General features: G+C 36.7%; 3 protein-coding genes and 1 pseudogene across 4 annotated transcripts; 1 reads left to right on the top strand and 3 right to left on the bottom strand.

Annotated features, from left to right (window-relative positions):
* Positions 1–351: 351 nt before the first annotated feature.
* On the bottom strand, positions 352–1,939 carry LOC137718427 (bifunctional dihydroflavonol 4-reductase/flavanone 4-reductase-like; annotated as a pseudogene).
* A 7,702-nt stretch (positions 1,940–9,641) lies between these two features.
* On the top strand, positions 9,642–12,899 carry LOC137718225 (mannan endo-1,4-beta-mannosidase 7-like). Of its 2 annotated transcripts, XM_068457734.1 has the most exons (5): positions 9,647–10,032; positions 10,454–10,648; positions 11,420–11,542; positions 11,976–12,172; positions 12,260–12,899. In XM_068457734.1, exons 1-5 carry the CDS (start codon positions 9,715–9,717, stop codon positions 12,714–12,716), a joined length of 1,290 nt encoding a protein of 429 aa, XP_068313835.1. In that variant the 5' UTR covers positions 9,647–9,714; the 3' UTR covers positions 12,717–12,899. The 2 variants fall into 2 exon arrangements, with proteins under 2 accessions (XP_068313836.1, XP_068313835.1); XM_068457735.1 differs by lacking the exon at positions 10,454–10,648 and having other exon boundaries at positions 9,642–10,032.
* On the bottom strand, positions 12,814–15,726 carry LOC137718226 (pentatricopeptide repeat-containing protein At1g01970). The gene is made up of 2 exons (XM_068457736.1): positions 15,069–15,726; positions 12,814–14,127 (listed from the first exon to the last, which is right to left on the bottom strand). Exons 1-2 carry the CDS (start codon positions 15,555–15,557, stop codon positions 13,336–13,338), a joined length of 1,281 nt encoding a protein of 426 aa, XP_068313837.1. The 5' UTR covers positions 15,558–15,726; the 3' UTR covers positions 12,814–13,335.
* A 1,255-nt stretch (positions 15,727–16,981) lies between these two features.
* On the bottom strand, positions 16,982–20,698 carry LOC137718224 (glucose-1-phosphate adenylyltransferase large subunit, chloroplastic/amyloplastic-like). Its single transcript, XM_068457732.1, has 14 exons — positions 20,001–20,698; positions 19,756–19,878; positions 19,475–19,648; positions 19,285–19,377; positions 19,123–19,206; positions 18,970–19,025; positions 18,731–18,824; positions 18,389–18,574; positions 18,162–18,242; positions 17,972–18,058; positions 17,792–17,896; positions 17,525–17,631; positions 17,375–17,435; positions 16,982–17,272 (listed from the first exon to the last, which is right to left on the bottom strand). The coding sequence occupies exons 1-14, from the start codon at positions 20,184–20,186 to the stop codon at positions 17,171–17,173; spliced, it is 1,539 nt and encodes a 512-aa protein (XP_068313833.1). The 5' UTR covers positions 20,187–20,698; the 3' UTR covers positions 16,982–17,170.
* Between the last annotated feature and the right edge of the window lie 449 nt (positions 20,699–21,147).

Raw genomic sequence — 21,147 nt, 5'->3', positions numbered from 1 at the left:
ATCACATTTCAATGATCTGAATCTCTGAACTTGGTAGATTAAGAGGAAGGGATCGGAGATCCTTTGCATTATGTTTCACCTTTGAGTACTATTTCCCGCTCGAAATGGTGTACGACAATGATTTTTTTTTTTTTTTTTTTTTTTGGCAGTTGGACTTTTCGTCATTTGTTGTGAACTTCGAGCTGTGGCTCTTACTTTTCTTGATTATAATTTGAGTCGCGTACTTTCTAATATTATACTTAATTGGAGATTAGCTTTTTAACAACAGAGATCAAATCCAGGCCATCAAATGTGAAACAACAGAGATTAAGCCTTGACACAAAATGCAAACATTAATCACTCATCAATATTTTAACCGGCAATTTTGACGTCGACGACGTTGCTCTCATCAGCAGCCTCAGTTTTCTCGGCCGGAATAAAAATCAAGCCCTTTGCCCGGCACGTATCAACAGCCTCCACAAACATTTCCTCCAAGCTGTACTTGAACTCAAACCCTATGTGCCTCAACTTCTTTGAAGAAAAATGAATAGTATCTAAGTTGTCGTAAAACCTGCATTGCATTAGGGTTTAGTTAACAATTATGATATGCGTAACAAAGAATTGATTAGTTAATTTATCTTAAGGGTTAGGAGGGATTAATTAGCAATTACTTTGTGGAAATATTGTACGCGGGGTATTTTTCTCTGAGCATTTTCACAAGGTCGTGAATTTTTGCATCATGTGACGAACAAATGTAGCGGCCCTCAGCTTTCGAATGCTCGTACAAATAGATGTGAGAAAGGCAGAGGTCGTCCAAGTGAACATACTGCCCCTGCTTGATGATGCCATAATGTGATTTAGTTCCTGAAATAATTAAATAATTTGATGTTAATTACATAGGTTAATAATTAACAATAGAACTATACAACACTTATTTCTTTTATTCGAGTGATATTTTAATTTTACGTGTGATTGGTGAAAGTCCAGTGATAAGGCTTGGTGGAATGGATGGCGTGAGAAATGGACCAATCACAAGAGTTGGGATAATGGTGATGAAATCAATGTTGTTTTCTTTGGCATACTTCCATGCAGCTTGCTCAGCTAGAGTCTTGGAGACGAAGCACATCTGAACAAAGTAGGTTAAATGTAGAATATGTATTATTGGTGACTATTATTTTGAAATACCAATAACAAATCGATTATGTTTACTTACCCAACCAGTCATCCTGACGAAGCGGCAAAATTCAACATCGCTCCGGTTGGATTCGTTGTAGACCGGCTTTTTGTGCTCTTCCATAATAACGGTTCCAGCTGAGGATGTGAACACCAACCTTCAAACTGTTTTAACTTTCTGGCATGCCTTCAGGATGTCCAAAAGTCCATTGATTGTTGGCTTGATCACTTCATTCTGTCAAACCATACAAAATTTAGTTTTCTAATATCTTATTCTTGTTTTAGTTACCACTTCTCAGTACTTTATCTTTTGATACGAGTTTTAATTTCCCTGTTCGTATTTCTACGTACAGCAGTATAGTATATGTATCATTTTTTCTTTGTGCATGCATGCATGACACCTCGTGGTCCTTGGGCTCAAAGTCCATAGGTGTAGCAACATGGAACACTCCGGTGCAGCCTTGTATGGCTTCATCAAAGCTTCCCTCGTCCGCCAGATCCGCCTTCCACAGCGTCATGTGCGTCTCCGCCTTCAGCAAGTCCAACAGATGCTTCACCTTCTTCTGGTTCGCTGCAGTCCATTAATAAATCACAAAACATTAACTCTAACCAAATACTTATGAAAGCCGAAAAGTCAAAAAGCAAAATGTAGGATATATATAGACGTACTGGGGTCAGGCACGGTGGCGCAGACGGTGTAACCGCGCTCGAGGAGTCTCATGACGAGCCAGGAGCTGATGAAACCGGACGCGCCAGTGGCACAAACGGATTCAGACTTCGATCCCATATCTTCTCTTGAATCTGTGAACGCGCTTACTGAAGTATATTTCACTAAAGTTGGAAAATAGAAACTCGGAAGAATATCCAAAAGAGAGCGTATGCTGCTCAGTGAAGAGTTGCTAGTTTATAAAGGTTTGGGAGGGAGGACTGCGACCCCCCAGCTACCACTGGCAGCCTAACAGCTCCCGCACGCGTTTTCTCTTGTATCTCAGCTTCAGCGTGGCATCACGTGCGTGGTTGTTGATTTTCTAGTTCTTCGACTATTGGTCTGTTAAGTTGGTGTCGAGAATATTTAGCTGAGTTGCTTTCTCTGGAACTGCAGCGAACAGAGATCATTCACAGCTGTCCTGTAAGGGTCCAAGCCTAGTGGTAGACTCAAGTTAACTATTGATGGGTCCTGGTATCAGTTTGGGTGGAGTTGGTGGAATTGTAAGAGACTGTGATGGCAACTTTGTGGCTAATTTGCGAGACGATATGATCCTATTACCTTTCTCTGCAAAGTTGAAGTGATGGCTGCTCGTGATGGCTTTGGAAAGCGATTCACTCTAGATTGTAACTGTTCTTTTGGACAACGGCTCTCTCAACATGTCTTCGGTTGGACCTATTGTTGAGGATTGCAAACTTATGTTGTCTACAATCGCTGAAGGTCACTCTACTCTTGTACATCAACAAGCAATTAAATAGTATCGCCCACCGTCTAGGACGTTTTACTCTTCGATAGTTCTTGTATTTGGTTTGACAAGAAACACAACGCTCGAAGTTCCCCAGCACTTTTGAAGTCATAAAATCAAGAATAATTATTTATTAATTTTCGTTTATCCTGTAACATTTGTAACGTAACATTTCATTTATTTTGTAACATTTGTAATGTAACATTTAATTGAGAGACGTTTGGCTATTTGAATTTTGTTCGGTTCGGCTTTTTGTATTTTCTACCCAATTAACTTAGGTATCATTTATTTATCCAACATCCCATATCCATTCCTCCTATAAATACTTATTCTTCTATATACTCTGGAGCTGCGTAAAATAGAGTACGATTCTCTCCCCACTAAACCCTCCTTCTCTTCAGTCTCCTCGTATTCGAACGGTCACAATTAGTCAAGTCAACATCTTGTGTTCACTTTTTGGAGTATGACTCTCTCCCTCCAATTTCTCTTCCCTCACCTCCTCTCGTACTTTCCTCCTTAGTCTTTATCTCTTTATAAAGAGTTTTTGAACAAACGATATTAATTACACTAAGAGGAGGGGGCTGGGTTTAGCCTTACAATGTGTTACTAATAATGTGGTTCAAACTCGCCTTGGCGAGAATCGAACCTAAAACCTCTCACTTACAACTGAAGTAGAATACCATTAAAACATAGTACTAAGTGACATTTCTTTATAAAGAGTTGATATAAGATGTTAATGTAACTTAATCGTGATTCTTCAAATAAAAAGGAAGATAAGAGGAGGAGAATTTGGAGATGAAATAATCCTACTCTGAATTTTTGTATAGAGAGAAAAAAAAAAGAAGGAAACCAATTCGGACAAGGATTGTCTACCCTCCTACTTCCGGTGCCCTCCCATGCCCTCCTGTTTTGTGTGGTCACGGTTCAGCCACGTCAACATTATATATATATATATATATATATTTTTTATAAAGATAATAAGATGAAAATAAATAGTAATATAAAATGTTGACGTGGCTTAACCGTGACCACACAAACATGAGGACACCTTGTCCAACCAATTCAGCACAGACAGAATCCATTCCCTCTCCTACCAGTTCAATTAAGGTGAAGGCCGTCATTTTCCTTCAGCAACCAGTTTGGGCATGCTGTGTCCAGAAATAGGCGTCTTCTTATCCTACGATCTATATATATTGTAATGTGTGCCCAGGTGTATTTTTATCCTACTTATATATATATATATATATATATATATATAATTGTAACTCTTTTGCGATTCAAACGGTTAATCTTTCAATTTATCATTTATAAATTAATCTTACAAAAAATAGACAAATCTAGAATTATTGAAACATTCATTTGTAATGAAGAAAATAGACGAATAGTTGAATACGATTATACAATGAAACACTAAAATGAGTATCATTTAATCGACGGTCATATGATTTCAAATTTTTTTGATTTGTAGTAGACATGATCTACGAATAGTAATTTAAAATATAGACGGTTCAAATTTTTGAAAAATATTAAAGTGTGCCCTAAAAAACGGGTGTCAAAATATGTGTTAAAATGTATGTGTCCACCGATCCTGACTTGTTTTGTTGCCCATGGGCCATGGACTTGGTTGATGGGCTTGGACTATGCACTCAATGAAATCCGATAAGAAAAAGGAAAGTGTTTTGACACTCTAAAAATCTCATTCTACACTCCACATAAGTGTAATTTTTCTTTTCAAATATAGAAAGTTTGAAGTGTAGAATAAGAATTTTGGAGTGCCAATAATAATTCACAAGAAAAAATCATACAAAATCAATTTTGTTGTCCATGGTCTTTTTTGGTAAAAAAGAATGACGATCCTCCCTGGATCTTCTTTATGAAGATCTTGGAGATTCTTAAATTACATCTGTTCATCGTACATCGTGCGGTTAAAATTGAATATAAACAGTACCTTACGAAAACTAACTGCATGATATACGATGAACGAATATAATCGGAAGATTGCCGGAATCCCACAAAGAGAATCCAGCGATGATTCTCTCTCGGTAAAAAAATAGTGGTCTTTGTCTAAACCCTATATATTTCAACACGTGTTGAACTCAGTATTGTAAGGCCTGCAATAATGCAGAGTCTAAGCCCATAGGCCTGGCCAATCCATATAAAGTAAACAGAACCTTGTCCAGGGGCCCAAAATTTGTGTCTAAATGATATGTTTCCGTCTCAAGGCTTGTTGGAAAACACTTTTAAAATGATTTAAATCAATTTTTAGTAAAAATTTAAGTGGATTAAAAAATATTTTAAATGCTTTTAGAAAGAAACACAAAATATGTGATTCTTCCATAAACACTTTTAGTTATTTTAAAAATAATTTCAAACGAGCTTTCATTTATAGGCTTCTCATACTCCGAAAATTCTATCGAACATATTGCTAAATTAAACGGTTGATCATGCACTTAAGAATTCAAAGAAAGTTAATGATTGGATGTGAGTTTGAGCATCAACACAAGTCGATTTCCTTTTTTTTGGATCATCACCATATGATGATGCCACCGCACACGAACAGCTGAATCCAGCTCAAGACTTAACAAAATACTTTTTCTGATAATACTGTCACGTAGTATCGCCATCACACAATCGGCCGCGAGGTCGGCCATTTCCTGTTGTTTGTATTACTTTCATAGGGACTTTTAATTAAACTCTGTCGTACTAGGTTTCGGATGGTGGGGTGCATGATCTTGCATGAGAATCCAAAAATCACAATTGGGTCCTCTAAAATTCGAGTCGGCAAACTCCCGAAATAGTTCCTTCCTCCCGTAAAAACCTGATAAAATGAGTTGAAAAGCACCAAATATTATCTTTTCTGTTTCTGTTTACTCTGTTCACATTTGAATTTCTCTCGAGTTTTTTTTTTTTGTATATAATAAATAAAAATTTTGTGTTCTTCTTGTGTGTGGCCACAGAAAAAAGGGTAAAAAAAAAAAAAAAAAATGCAAAAATGAGTAGTTCTAGGGTTCACATGAACTGCTAACAAAATTTATGGCACACAAGTATAAGAGCGGGGCAGGTTTGGGAGTAGAATTCTCTCTTCATTAGTCTTTTCTTATTTAAACAGTTATGATTATGTCACATCAATATCTTATCCTGACTTCTTTATAGAGAGAAAAAAATAAGGAGGAAAGTGTGAGAGAAGGAGGGAAAAGAAGAGAGGATTTGAAGATGAGAAAATTCGACTTAGCAGGTTTGCATCTATAGTTTGCATGATTACAATTTACGTTATGTGTTACAACTTATTCAAAAGATATAATTTGTAACACGTAACGTAAATTGTAATAACGTAACATTGCTGTCAGTGGAGAGAGATTTGCTTTGAACAAGTTTCATACTATTTTTCTCTATATATCTCTTGTCTCGTTGCATAAAAGAAAAGAATATGAAATTGGTGCAAGCTTTACGTCGGCTGACTAGGAAAAATCCGTTTTATGACATCACATAAGAAGGAGAACGCACAAAGTGTCAAACACGAATGGAGTAAGATCCCATTGAGAAGAAAAGCAACGAACCAAACTTGCAGTTTTTTCCTTCTTTTTTGCTTTATTCTTTGCTTTGCATTTGCTCATATCTGCATTCGCAATAAAATTATGCCTTTTGAATCTATATATTGTCTCAAGTTACAAAACTCATATACTAAAAGTCTAAAATTACGATGCAGGCCTGCGGTTACTCAACTTGGTTAGAGATGTTTCGATTAGAATATATGACCATAAGACGAAGGCTTCGAGTAATATGTGGTAGATGAAAATTTAAGAAGATTTTAAATAGACTATAAGAAAAGATACGTAGTACTTGGTGTTGACAGAAGGCCAAGTGTGCGTTTTAGAATTCATACATGCGACTCCACTTAATGGGATACAAAAAAAGTTATGTGATTTGATCTGAATGAGAAGCTTACTCATTAGTGGCAGAACCAGGATTTCAAATAATGGTGTCATGATTTCGACCAAAAAAGCTTCGTTGGACCATTTCGTCGAGCACTAGTAGAAACGTGTCAACAACTACTATGATATGTAGAGGCTTGTCAAGGGTGGCTATAGGAAACTGTAGAGTAATGTTAAAGATTCTAAAGACTTGTCAACTGAGGCACTTTATTGAGCATTTGGTGCGCACAATAGAGTCGCACACAAAAAAAGAGAAAAAGAAGCTAGGTATGATAAGAAAAAATAGAAGTAGGAAGTTATAATTTAGTTTGTCCTAACCATTTATATGATCAAATACAATGCACATACAAATATACACCGGATTTTTAATGTTATTGAGGTCATGATCAATGGTCTCACTCCGTCATTATTCCCTAGTACCCTATTTATTGGGATACAAGAAAAGTTATGTAATTTGACGATTGAAAAGCTTCCTCGTATCGTATTGGACCCTCGTCCTTTTCGTGGCAGTTGAATATTCAAATTAAATAATTTTCTTACCAGCAGGTCATAATCCTCCGTCAGCCGTGGTTATAACGCCACCGTGATGTCCGCTCAGTGATTTACGCGCCTTACTGTTTTTGGCAATAATATTTTCTCTTTTGCTTTCGGATTTATTTTTCAGGTTTTTCCCTCATCACCATAAACGCATGAATGGCCAAAAAGTAACAGAAAACAAAACATAATTGTGGTTGTTTTATTTTTTAAAATCTTATTATTCTACATTATTTGATAATAATATGTGTGGTTTTAATGCTACGAGTGTTTTGATCGTTATATTTGATTTCCACTACTGTTTAAATCTTTTACTTTCAATCACAATAATTCATTCCCTTATTATTTAATACTACATAATAAAAAAGAAATTTCTTTTAATCACTACTTGAAAACTTATCGGTTTTGGGACTATTGATTTGTTTTTTTTAGTACATCGATATTTTTACACTAAGGAGAGGGGGAGTTTGACAAAGCCACACAATGGGCAGCCTAATTTGGTATCGAATTCCCCATTCACGAGATTCAAACCTAAAACCTCTCACTTCCAAGTGAAGAGAAATACCACCAGACCTAATATCGAGTGGCCTATTGATTTGTTTTGATACAATGATATTAGGAAGGGTTTTCTTATTGACACCTCATAAATTGTTGCTTACACCTCATTTAAAATTTTAATATTAAATTAATAAAATGTTATAATGAAATGACTATTTAGGCCAAAAATTTAAGACTTTGATTTCTTAATAAAACCCACAAATCCAACGTGAGATCAAAACTTACACCCCAAAAATATTTTTCTTGGAGCTCTCAAATTAACTTTAATCTCAGGCTTCCTCTTTTTTGTTTTTTTTTTTTATATTTTTAAGCTGTAACTGATTCACAGTTTGACACGAAACATTAAACTTGATGCTAGGATTACCAATTACTACCATGTAAATATTAACAAGAAAGTTTGATCGGGTAAATGTTTTGCCACATCCACTGCAAAATATCTGCTCATTAGAGAAAGATAATACGTATTCATGCCAGATTTATAGGGCCGGACTTTTGCCCGGACTTTTACTCTTATATATGAATGATCATAGGTATGTACTTATATCCACTACTATAGTTTTGAAGCAGAGTCGTGGAAGCAAGGGTTGTGGCAGTTCTGCAGGTTGCGGCGTCGTAGAGAAAATTTTTGTTTTTTTATTTTTCATATTTACGTGGGAGTGGAGTATGAGGGTATTTTAGGAAGTTAATAAGGGTATATTAAGACAATTTTTCTTTTGAAAAGTAAGTGTGGGGTGTGTTTAGTAGGGTTTAGTTAACAAATTGTGAGGTGCTAATAAAACAACCCTATTGGGAAAGTCAAACTCGAGATTTCAAACGTACAATTGAATGCTCTTAACTAACTGAACTACAAATATTTTGCAAGAATATTAATTTTAAAACTGAAAAAAAAAAGAAAAAAAAAAAAAAAAAGAAGAGGATTTAGTTAGAGCAATAGCGTTAGTAGGTTAAATAGTTAGTTTTTAAGGAGATAAAAAAAAATTAGTAGGAATAAAACTCACACTAAAATGCATAAACACGACTAATTTCCGCCACACCAGTAAAGCACTATGATCTATATGCGAACAAATGTTTAATTTGTAGCCACATGTATGGTTATGTTTCTTTTAGGCGAAGGGACAAGTGATGTGAGTTAAGCTACTAAAAATGTCCCTATCGTGTGTCTCCTAAATTTTCAGCGTAAGTTAGGTTGCCAAAGGAACATGGCATTGCCTCTCAATTTTTTGAAAGGTTGGTTTACAAATTCACTTTGTACTTTTACACATTCACACCCCATGGTAATATTTCTGCTAACTAATCATGAACTGTTAACATACCTTTGATTCTTCTTGGAAAAACATTTAATACACTTATTTACAAACTTTTTTTATTGGAGTGATATTCGAATCTAATTTAAACTACATGACAAGAAACAAGAACTTGGGTTAGGGACATAGTTCTAGGGGTCGGTTTTGGTTTTTTCTGTTTAGGATTGATTTCGGTTTTTTCAACCCTACGTAGTTCCATAGTTAGACGTAGAATGAGAAAATTAGCACTTGCACTCAACTTTCATGCGTTTCCAAACACCAAAATGACACATCCTTCATTCTCGTCTCATAAGAATAAACATGAAAGGTTCATTTTCCACATGGTTGTTTCACAAACTAAACGACCCCTTGTTGCATTTTATTTTTCAAGAATTAAGAAAAGTAAAATACCAAAATTAAGGAACTTAAGAATAGGAGAGTAAGAAATAAGAATCGGATCAACTAAAGTTGTTTGATTACGGATTTTAAGACGAGATTAACTAAAATGACCTCTTGGTTCTCAAGCTGTTTGATCACGGATTTTAAGACGAGATCCACATTGCATGTAACTAAACAATAAGGGTATAATCGGGTTTTCACTCTTTAACTTCCTCCACTTAATTTGAGTCCAAAAAAAAGGTAAAACCATTGAAACGGGAAACTACACTATCACTAACACTTTTCCATAAACCGCCACAAAATTATCATAATTTCCTATAAAGTTCCTTCCATCCACGCTGTATTTATTACAGAAAGCGAAACAGAGGAGGAGGAGGAGGAGGAGGAGGAGGAAGAAGAAGAAAGATGAAGCATTTGGTTGTGATGTTCTTCGGGGCTCTGCTGTTCATCTTCCAGAACCATGGAGTTTTAGCGGAAGACGGGTTTATGAAAACCAGAGGAGTGCAGCTTGTGCTGAATGGAGTTCCGTACTATGGACACGGCTTCAATGCCTACTGGTTGATGTACATGGGGACCGACCCTTCCGAGAGGGTGAAAGTTTCGTCTGCCCTCCGAGAGGCGAAGGGACATGGGCTCACAATTGCAAGGACTTGGGCTTTCGCCGATGGCGGATACAGAGCTCTGCAGACCTCTCCGGGGTCGTACGACGAGCGAACTTTTCGGGTAAGTGCTTTTGCTGGAACCGCTTTTATTAGAAGCACGTCACTCAGAAGATAGTCCATAAACTCTTTAGTTTTGTTTCAAGCCATCCTCAGAAGCGTTTATAAATGATCTGGTATTAGAGATTGTTTGGGACTGCCCTTGTCGGAAACACTTTTGCTACTAAGCGTTTTTGTTAGAAGCACGTTCAAAATTGTAGTAATTAAAAAAACACTCGAAAGCATTTTTTAAAGAAACATTTGACAGGTGCTTGTCCATAAAGCATTTTTACGGTCCATAAACATTTTTACGATCCATAAGCATTTTTACCATTTACTACCAAGTGTTTTTTATTGTTAGAAAACGCTTTTAGCTCTTCCATAAATAATTTATAGTTTTAATTTTGGTGTGATTGTCTTTTTTGTTTGGTTTTTGGGGTTGGAAGGGGTTGGATTTTGTGATATCTGAGGCAAAAAAGAATGGGATCAAGGTGATACTGAGTTTGGTGAACAACTATTACAACTATGGAGGCAAGAAACAGTATGTGGAGTGGGCTAGAAGCCAAGGCCAATCTCTATCTTCTGAAGATGATTTCTATACCAACTTTCTCGTGAAGGGATTTTACAAAAATCATATCAAGGTAAATCATTTTTCTTAATTTGTTTTAGGGCTTGTTTAAATGTACTTTTAAAATAACTGAAAACACTTTTAGAGAAAATATTTTTGGGTTTCAAAAGCACTTGAAGTGTTTTTTGCAAGAAGCATCAGTTATGTGTTTTTTTTTTTTTTTTTTTTTTTTTTTCAAAAACTGCTTTTAAGTGATTTTCTCGGATTTACTTGTATTTTTACTAAAGATTGGCTCCAAAAATATTTTCACCAAAAACGTTTTCAGCTATTTGAAAAACACATCCAAACGAGCTCTTAATTTCTCTGTATTATAAGTGCTTTTAGTAAAAGTAATGTTGGGTTGATATAAGTTTATAGGTATTATTTGGTTGGTTTTCATCTTCTAGTATCATTACTTTTATAGTGAGATATATTTCACGTTAACTTTTACCAATTTGCAAAAGACTAGATAATAGTTTTCCGCAAACATGAGTTTGGCCAAGTTGGTCAAGATAGTGTACCGGTTTTCTTCTTTTTGTCTCTAAACTACACTAAAGAGAGGGGGAGAGTTTAAACTTGAAATGCAGTAAACGTAATGAGTTGAAAAAACACTCTATTTATCAGGACAATCTACTACCTGTTCGTGGCCCACCTTGTAGATTACAATAATTTAGAATAGATTGTCTTTGTCAGACAGAGAAAAAGTTTTAAAAAATTGTATAGTTGGTTGAAATTAGGTCATGTCCCGTTTGATCTAAATAATAATATATTGACGTGGAAGTTTTGTGATCTTGTGTATATATAGACTGTTCTTACGAGGATCAACACTCTGACTGGAGTTGCTTACAAAGATGAACCAACCATAATGGCTTGGGAGCTTATGAATGAGCCAAGATGCACTTCAGATCCATCTGGAAAAACCATTCAGGTCTGCCAAACCTTCTCTTTTTTTTTTTTTTTTTCTCTCACGTTCTGAAGCGATCGGTTTGTAGACCTGAGGATCTGTATTCGAATCTCTCTTTTCCTGGTATCGGAAAAAGTTTTATCTCTACAAATCTATTCAAGCTCAGTTTGTTAAGAGCATGTCATGCACATTTGGTTTAAAAATTGATGTCTAAAAACTTGTATCATGGTGTGCCCCGTCTTCATTTGTTCAGCTAGTCTCTCTAGTATTTTGGATAAAGGCGAGCGAGAAATTGAGTGTGCGAAAAACTACTACAGTAACTTTTTACGGCTAGAACTACTAGGGTATCTAATCCCATTTGCTTCCCTAACTTCCGTCTTTCAGTGTCAGTGTCGCCCCAACAGAGTGCTTTTGCCGTTGGTGGGGAAAATGATTGACCTTGGTATTTGCTTGACAGGCTTGGATAACGGAAATGGCGTCTTACTTGAAATCCATAGATGGAAATCATTTGCTAGAAGTTGGCCTTGAAGGGTTTTATGGATCATCAAATCCGAAAAAAAATCCGAATAACTATCCAATTGGAACTGATTTCATTGCGAATAATCAGATCCCTGACATTGACTTTGCCACTGTCCACGCATATCCCGATCAATGGTAAAGATTCATAAAATGTGTTGCTATTTTTTTTTGTTTGATACAACGATATTCTACTTTAACTGTGTTTTTTTGAGCGATGTGCAGGTTAACCGGGTCAAGTTACGAAGATCAAGTCTCTTTTTTGAACAGTTGGGTCAGTGGTCACATCCAGGATGCACAAAACATTCTGAAGAAGCCAGTTCTGTTTGCGGAGTTTGGAAGGTCTTTGAAAGAGTCGGGTTATACCACAAGCCAGCGTGACCGGATGTTCACTGTAGTCTACTCGGGTATCTACTCGTCGGCTAGGGGTGGAGGTGCTGCCGTTGGCGGCTTATTCTGGCAACTTCTGGCCGAAGGAATGGACAATTTCCAAGACGGGTATGGGGTTGTGTTGAGCGAGAGCTCCTCGACAGTTGGTTTGATTGCCGAGGAGTCTCGGAAGCTTAATGAGATTCGGAAGAAGTATGCCAGGTTGAGAAACATCGAGAAGTGGAAGCGAGCGAGGGAAATTGGAAGGGATCGGTTCTGGTCTGGGAATAAGGACAATGGTACAGAAAACTGAATGAAGGTTGATGTTTTAAATCCATGTATGTTCATCCAAGAGAGCAGGATTATAATCTGTTTCGAAAAGCAACGATCACAACGTAGTTCGCGAGATATAAACGAAAGATAGAGCTTTATTGATCTTATTAAGTAATTAGTATGTTTGGTAAAGTACATCAAATAAACTTGTTCATTTGCAGAAGCAAGCATTTCCAGCTACTACATCAAGTCAAAGCTACTGACGAACTTTGTCAAGGTGCCATTACCTGTGGCTCGATCTGAACAAGTACCTCGCAGTCGAATTGATAGATTTAGATGACAGTTCCATCTTTAATCGTTGCATTCTTCAGTACGACTGATTCCCGACCTTAAGTAAAATCCTTTGTCTGCCCTGTCTGCTCTTCAATTCCCTGAGAAGTCAAAGCAATTTGTTCATCAATGTTGAAATCAGAAAGAATGCAATGGTGATCTGTTTTTGATTCCTTTCAAGTTTCGAGTGTACTAAAATCGCCATTTGTGATCAGATCTTTTCGGCTCCCTCATAACTTCACTATCATATTCCTACCAATGAGGAGTGATATACTTGGAAAGAGAGACTTCTCCTCATTGCTGCAGAAAATAAAACCCAGAGAGGGCAACTAGGAAGCCAGAATGCTAGATTTCTCTTCTGTTGCTGCAAATTCTCTCAAGATCATATCCACCTCTTCCACAACCCCTAGTTTCCTAAACCATCCAGCCAGTGTTTCAGCGGCTTCTTTCCCAACCATGATACCATCTCTCTCCAACGCTATCAGAAATTTTAATGCCTTTTGAAGCTTATTCTCCTTTTCGTAAGCAGCCAACACTAGAGCTATACATTTATCAGTTGGCTTAAGACCAGCCGTCCTCATGTTTTCGAACGCAACACGCGCCTTTTGACTTTCACCCGATACACCATATGCATTTATGAGAAGTCCGCATAGCTTAGCGTCTGGAGAAATACCAGCTAGCTGAACTGCATTGAACACCCTTTGAGCTCCTTCAGTATCACCAACCATTGAGTATGCTCTTAACAATGCCTTGTAAACTTCACTTCCAGCATAAACCTCTTGAACATCCATTTCTGTGAGCAAACTCTCTCCCTGATCAGGCATTCCAGCTCTAATGTACGCCATAATCATTGAGCCATACGATCTTTTATCCAACGGCTGTCCAAGGAGCCTAAGTTCTTCAAAAGTTTCTTCAGCTAGCTTAAGGTTTCCGGCCTTGCTGTACATGTCAATCATGGCAGTTAGAGTTACCTGATCACATATGAAGCCTCTAGCCTTCATGTTCGAAAGGGTTTTTACAGCATCCTCAACTCGGTTTTGTTTCCCATAACCATGAATTATTTTGGTATAGTCACGAATGTTGGCTTCAAAAGATTCTTCTAGTAAAGCAATTTCTGCCACCTACAAATAGTTCAGTAAGCAGATTTTCAAAAACACGACATTTTTAAGTGAACTTGTTGAAGACGATAAAATATACCGTGGAGAGTGCAAGAATCTCATAACATGCAGATCAAAAATGAACAAACTGGAGTTCCAAAAACGTATAAAAGTTGGAAGACGATTAGAACTTGAAAGAGATGGAACATGACAGCTCCATCCCTAGCACTTCAAATTCGAAAACAGGGAAACCTAAGCCAGATATTCAAACAAGAACTTACCTATGATGCTAAAGGGGGTTCAACAGCAAGAAATCACCTTGCTCAATGAGCTTGGACCGCTTGAATTGAGAAAACAAGTTTTAGTCACAGCTGAGAATTTTAGATTATCGTAAATAACTTATTCTTATTTCACCCATTCAAGATCTCTTAATCATCATTTCTGATTACCCGTCATGCCACGCCTAAGTACCATGACCACCTAAAAGTCCTTATCTCCCCTAATTGAAAACAAAACATGATTAGGCAGCACCAGAAATGGCCATTCACACTCGATACGTAATTGCTAATTGAAATTGTTTTTATCAAGAACTCAGATGGGTATTCAATTTCAACACAATACACACCTTGGTCTATCAACAGTATGAACAATCTGATCATAGCTGGCTAAGGTGACCTAAAAATCATCTACCTCTCCCTCCCTAACACACACACACACAAAAACACACAAACTTCCTTTCAAGAATCCTCTGATTTCTTCAAATTCAGAGGACCCCAAGAATTCACATCCACAAAAACACTAAAAACAGTAAATACAAGACAAAAGCAAATGATAATAAAACTTGGAAAGCATTGAACTTTAGAAAATTAAAAATAAACCCAGTAAAACAAAATTGCCTGAAGGTTGTAGAACTCAAAGTACTGAACTTTAAAACTATCACGATAAAGCCAGTAAAAAGCAAATACCTGAAGATAAATGGGGTGATCCTTTACCCTCAATTCTTTAAGAACAGCAAGCCAGTCAGCTCTGCAAGGCTTCATAATCCTACCCCAATCAGCCAACAACTCGCACAAACTGCCCTTCTCTGGAGAGAAGCAAATGAGCTGCCTCATCAAAGCCCTACACCGCTTGCTCATATTTTGTGGCAGTTGTTCAATAGCTTCTTTCTGAGCTTCTGTAATCTCAGGACTCACCACATCCAGCCTAATCCGCGACTTCCCTTCATTACTCTCAGTCTTCGCCGTCTCCTCCACGCTTGCCGCCGCCAATGGCCGCTGGAAACGGCGGTTGTGGGTGACAAGGCTCATTGGGATTGCCCACAAAGAGTTGCCCGTGAATCTGTGGCAATGGGTTTTCTTCGATTCATTGGTCATTGGGTTTGCTGGGTGGGGATAGGGATAGCAGAAAACGTTGGAAGCATGGGCCCCCGTGAAGAAAACTTGACCAGCTGCCATTGAAACGAAGACGAAGGGAAAATTTGAATTGGATTAGAGAGAGTGAGGATTAGGAGTTGTTAATTTTGCATATTTGGAAAGGATGGAAGCACAAACAAGATTCAGTAGCTGAGACCGAGTCACTAGGTTTCGGTTGCTGCGGAATCCAACAGATGCTGCCAACAGGCTGGTATGGTACTGCTGCTTTGAAAAAAAATAAAAAAAATAAAAAAAACCGTTTTTTTAACAGTGTGAAATAAAATAGTAGAATATTTCGTAAATTTTTTTTATAAAAGTGTTTTTGGAAAAAAAAAAAAAAAAAAAAAAAAAGCAGTTTTATAGTGTTTAGTAAATTTTTATAAAAAAAACAATTTTGATTGTGTGAAATGATCAAAAATGATATAATACTAGATGTGTTATTAATTTAATTTTCTTAACAAATAAAGGTGAATTACTAAATACGCTTTATTTAAATAAATAAATAAATAATATATATATATATATATATATATATTTATAAACTTTATCTTAAACATATAATCCAACATTTAACAAGAAATCATAATCCAACATTCAATATATAATCCAACATTTATGCTGCTTCACGGTTTTAGTTTTTTTTCAAAGCTTATTTTTGTTGTTTCACGTTTTCAGCTTTTTTTCACCCAAAACTATGAAAATAATTTTTTTTTAAGTGTTTACCAAATACCTTTTTGAGCTCAGTTTTTTTTTATACGCATTTTTTATAAAATCACCTCAGTACCAAACCAATACGAAGTTTTCCGGCTTGGTTGGCAGGTTGGGCTCCCTGCCCATTGTAAAGAAAAGGAGTTATCTTCAACAACTTTTTTTTCATGGCTTTTTAGCCAAAATGATTTTGACAGTACTTTTCTCGTCTCTGACATTTAAAATCAATAAAAATAGATTTCGAGTTCGTCCACAGTCAATTATTTTGGTTATTTCGTAAAAAGTCTCCATCAAATATGATAAAATAACAAAAATACCCCCACTTGTCAAATCATTGTAGCCTATTGTTTGTTACATTAAGTGTGTTTTGGTCATTTTGGTTCTCATTTAACAAAGATATTTCCTAAAATAACCAAAATGATTGACAGTGTATAAACTCAGAGATCATTTCTATTGATTTCAAATCTCAATGACCAAAATGAGGAGTTATGCTAATCCCAGAGACCATTTTTTTAATATATGAAGGGGTGGTAGGAAAGAGTTTAATTCGAAGTCCCTTTGAAAAGTAATACAAACACGACACAAAATGACCGACCTTATATGTGCGGTGGCAACACCGCGTGACAGTGTTCTCAAAACAATTATTCGTGTTGATTCTTAAGCTTGCATTCAGCTGTTTGTATATGGTGGCATCATCATATAATGGTTAAAAAAAAAATAAAAAAAAAAATCAAAACGTAGTTCGTGAGATATAAACGAAAGAAAGAGCTTTATTGATCTTATTAAGTAACTAGAATGTTAAGTTACATACATCAAAGAAACATGTTAATTTACAGAAGCAAGCATTTCAAGCTACTACATCTAGTTAAAGCCACGGACAAACATCATCAAGGTACCATTCACCGTGGCTCGATCGGAACAAGTACCTCGCAGTCGAACTGATAGATTTAGATGACAGTTCCATCTTTAATCGTTGCATTCTTCAATACGACTGTGATTCCCGACCTTACGTAAAATCCTTCGTCTGCCCTCTCTGCTTCTTCAACTCCCTGAGAAGTCGAAGCAATTTGTTCATCAATGTCGAAATCAGAAATAATGCAATGATGATCAGATCTTTTCGAGTCCTATCAAGTTTCGAAAGGAGTACTTACATCGCCATTTGTGATCACCACATTTCTTCCTATCTTGGCGTTCTTGTCGATAATGCAATTCCTTCAAGAGATATGGCACGAAAGATCAGTATAAAAGAGCGAGAATTCTATTCAGAACTAAACAGAAATCTGTAACTAATGGTATTTCACCAGATTTTGGTATTTTCTCCGACACCAACTGGAACCTTTCCTTGAGCTAGCAGAGATGCAATCTCAGATTCCGTTTGGTAGTAGTCTGCACCCATCATCATAGTATCCTGAACATCGATTTAAAATAACCAAATGTAGTCAGCGCTCGTAATACAAGCATGCTTATGTTTGCAAGCGAATTCTAACTGCCGTTTGAAATATATAACATAACAATGAGTTCAAGATTGACAGATTGGAATCTGGTAGCCTGTTGTTACCAATGCGTACCTTAAGTTCTACACCGGACTCTAGACGAGAGCGCACACCTACAATGGAGTGTTGAACACTACACTCTCGCAAGAAGCAACCATGAGAAATAATTGCATCCATAATCTGCAAAATTCACTTTGCAATGAGATCAGAAAGACATAGCGAATATCACATAGTAATTTAAACTCGCAATCATACCCTGCATTCTTCAACTTTTGTAGGTGGCAAGAATCTAGGAGAGGTGTAGAAAGGTGTCTTTGGATCATTGAATTCAAACTTCGGAGGCTGCAGGAAAGAAAGTATGTAATCAGTAATCGTTCCCACATATGCACGTCGAGGAAAAAATCCAATTGAAGAGTAGGAACGATTCAGTGCAGGTATTACCAACCTGTTCTGTGAGGGCCAAGTTTGCATCGAAGAAAGACTTTACAGTTCCGATATCCTCCCAGTAGTCATTGAATAGATATGCCTGATCATGTAGAGCATCCCGTTACTCAGTCACTCAGTTACCAAATACAAGCCAATTTTTGAGAATTACTTGTATAAATATTCAAAGATGAACTATAAGAAAAAAACAAAGATGAGATAAAACTTTTATCGAAAGAGCTATCTCACCTGGACGTTGTGCTCCTTCACAGCTGATGGAATAATCTCGGAGCCAAAATCATTGCAAGAAGGATAGCTCCACCTTAATAGCTTTAGTAGGACATCAGTTCTGAACACATAAACACCCATCGATGCAATATAAGGAGAATTCATAGCCTCCAGATCAGAAAGCCCCAGAACAGTGGTATCAACTTGCTGCAGTGGGCAAATAAGCCATAGACAAAAAATGAAATTAGGGGAAGGATATGGCGCATCATCTGGAACGATAATTGAAGTACTTCGATTACAGTAAATCCAGTAAAACAATGAGGAAAGCACAAAAATACAATCAAAATAAGCAGCTTTAACTACCATTGCTTCTAGGTCAGCGCCTTTTGGTTTTTCAGCAAATTGGATTATACGCCCTGACTGGTCTATTTTCATGAGTCCGTAATCTGATGCCCGGCTGCAAGACAAACAAGATCCACGACAAGGACAAATATCTGTCAGTTATATTTCCAAGGTGGAACAAAAGAAGCAGAGTTTATTTTGAACATATATCTATCTGCGAGGGACGCTTGAAACAGTAGTATTAGGAAACGAAAATGTACCTTTCATCCATGGGTAGACATGAAACTGTAATGTCGGCATTTGTATCAATATGTTTCTGTAAGAATTACGGCCATTGGTATGAAGGATATTTGGATTTTTAGAAGGTTATAACTAAAATAAATTAAAATTTTCCACCAGCAAGTAATAAGCACCTGTATAAAGTCCAGATAGTCCATCCTGTAAAGATGATCGCCGGATAATATCAGTATATGCTCAACATTTTTGTTCTTTGCATCCTGCACAGATCATCCAAAAGATTTCAGTCTATTTCCACCTAATTCTCGATAAAGACTTGTAAAATCGAAAGCACCCACCTCGAAGACCCATATAAATTGCCTGACAGCATCAGCTGTTCCTTGGAACCATCTCTTCCCAGCTTCTCCTGGTGTTTGAGTGGCAGCCAAAACCTATTGCTCCAAAAAATTAGTCTTCAATTCACTAAATATTTTCTTCATTAATTGCAACGATCAAATGTGGTTCGACAGACAAATTCCAACACATTACCTCCACAAATCCATCTCCGAAATTCATACCATCCCCGAAATTATAAGTACGAGCAAGGTGACGATTGAGGGAAAACGAGTTATATTGCGTTAATATAAATATCTTTTTAATGCCACTGTTAATGCAATTGCTCATTGGGATATCAATCAGCCTGTAACACCCTCCAATCGGAACCTGCAAATCACATAACATTGCAAAATTCGACACCAAATTTTATGTAAAGAAACCATTTTTCGATATGATTAACTGAAACGAAAGACAAACAAATACTGATCTCTTACCGCCGGCTTGGCTCTCTTGCTGGTGAGAGGAAAGAGGCGAGTTCCGGCACCTCCACCCAAAATTATAGAAGCCACATTTTTGGGGTCAGCCCTTGGAGTCTCAAACAGTGGTGCCTGAAACGTCTGAAATCAAAAGCACAAAAGCCAAAAGTGATTACTCAAAAAAACCCAAATCATCAAAATCCCAAGATTTCGGTCTAGAAAACAAGAACAACAGTTACACACACAGGATCAGGAAGACTTACCACAGCCTCTTGGTTGACATCGGTAAAAATGGAGTAAGCCACACCAGGAGGCTTAAGCTTCCTACCTCTGCTTTCAAATTTAGAGCTTTTGAGAAACAGGGCACTCAAATCTCTGCTCTTTGAACCCAACCTCACACTCTCCCCCAAGAACCCATTGGCCCTCAATGTCGCACAGCAGGAATCCATGGTTCACAGAAACGAAAAAGCACACAACTTTTCAAATATTCTGATTCAAATATTCTATGACCTAAATGGTTTTTTTATGCAACAGCAAATAAAAGCACTTTTCAGAAAAGCCCTACAAACATGCACAGGATCGAAAACAGAAAATCACCCAAAATACCAGAGGCGAAATCAGGAATTCCCGGATCGTCGGAAAATTGTAAAATTAGAAAGAATGAGAAGAACCCCAGATGCCAAAAGGATCATCAAAGCTTTAATGCAACTCTTCCTGGTCTAACGATGGTGTGACCAAAATGGGAGGTGATCGAAGTGAGCCAAAAATGGCAAGTGGAAGAGAGTGAATGCCGGGTTGGCGATGGAGGTGCTGTGGGTTTTGGGTGAGAGTGAATGCGTGAGAGAAGTCACGGAAAACTAAATTAAATCAAGGGCTTAAATTAATGGAATTTAAGAGTGAACTAGTCGGCAACCGGAAATGGTGAGTGAGAGAGATGTACTGTGATCGAGTGTGTAGGTTTTCCAATTCTCTCGGATTTTGAAACAGTCCTCATATATTTTATGAAAATAATGAAAAAAATTAAAGGGTTTTAACGAAACACTTTCAATACTGTTAATTTTTAATGAAAAATCATATTTTTACCTTTTCTAGTATTATTGTGTTACACATTTATTTGTCATTTTTCATTAAAACTAAAATTTTTAAGAACTTTTCATTAATTTTCTTAAAAATTTAAGAATAAAGACTCAGGACGAAGTTTAGACTTTATCTTATTTAGAGAAATTTTTAAATTTTGATTAAAATTAATAAATTTTGTCAATGTTTTCCTTATATCAATTAAACATCAACAACTTATCATATGATATTCTTTCAAATTTGATTTTAAATTTTTATGCTTTTGAGCAAATTTTTTAACATTTTCATCAATAGCTGCTAAAATAGATATTGATATCAATATATCTATGAATA

This window comes from Pyrus communis, chromosome 15, assembly GCF_963583255.1.
Source record: "Pyrus communis chromosome 15, drPyrComm1.1, whole genome shotgun sequence".
Lineage (NCBI taxonomy): Eukaryota > Viridiplantae > Streptophyta > Magnoliopsida > Rosales > Rosaceae > Pyrus > Pyrus communis.
Note: the sequence above shows the minus strand (reverse complement) of the source record. Positions and strands in the feature narration are given on the sequence as shown.

What these genes read in the sequence shown, in the direction of transcription:
- LOC137718225 (XM_068457734.1), top strand. Translation starts at nt 9,715, where the DNA reads ATGAAGCATTTGGTTGTGATGTTCTTCGGGGCTCTGCTGTTCATCTTC. An exon ending in ACGACGAGCGAACTTTTCGG is followed by an intron (nt 10,033 to 10,453) that starts GTAAGTGCTTTT and finishes TGGGGTTGGAAG; the next exon opens with GGGTTGGATTTTGTGATATC. An exon ending in CACGCATATCCCGATCAATG is followed by an intron (nt 12,173 to 12,259) that starts GTAAAGATTCAT and finishes AGCGATGTGCAG; the next exon opens with GTTAACCGGGTCAAGTTACG.
- LOC137718226 (XM_068457736.1), bottom strand. Translation starts at nt 15,557, where the DNA reads ATGGCAGCTGGTCAAGTTTTCTTCACGGGGGCCCATGCTTCCAACGTT. An exon ending in ATCACCCCATTTATCTTCAG is followed by an intron (nt 14,128 to 15,068) that starts GTATTTGCTTTT and finishes AACTATTTGTAG; the next exon opens with GTGGCAGAAATTGCTTTACT.
- LOC137718224 (XM_068457732.1), bottom strand. Translation starts at nt 20,186, where the DNA reads ATGGATTCCTGCTGTGCGACATTGAGGGCCAATGGGTTCTTGGGGGAG. An exon ending in GCAAGAGAGCCAAGCCGGCG is followed by an intron (nt 19,649 to 19,755) that starts GTAAGAGATCAG and finishes TGTGATTTGCAG; the next exon opens with GTTCCGATTGGAGGGTGTTA. An exon ending in CAAAAGTTGAAGAATGCAGG is followed by an intron (nt 17,897 to 17,971) that starts GTATGATTGCGA and finishes TGAATTTTGCAG; the next exon opens with ATTATGGATGCAATTATTTC.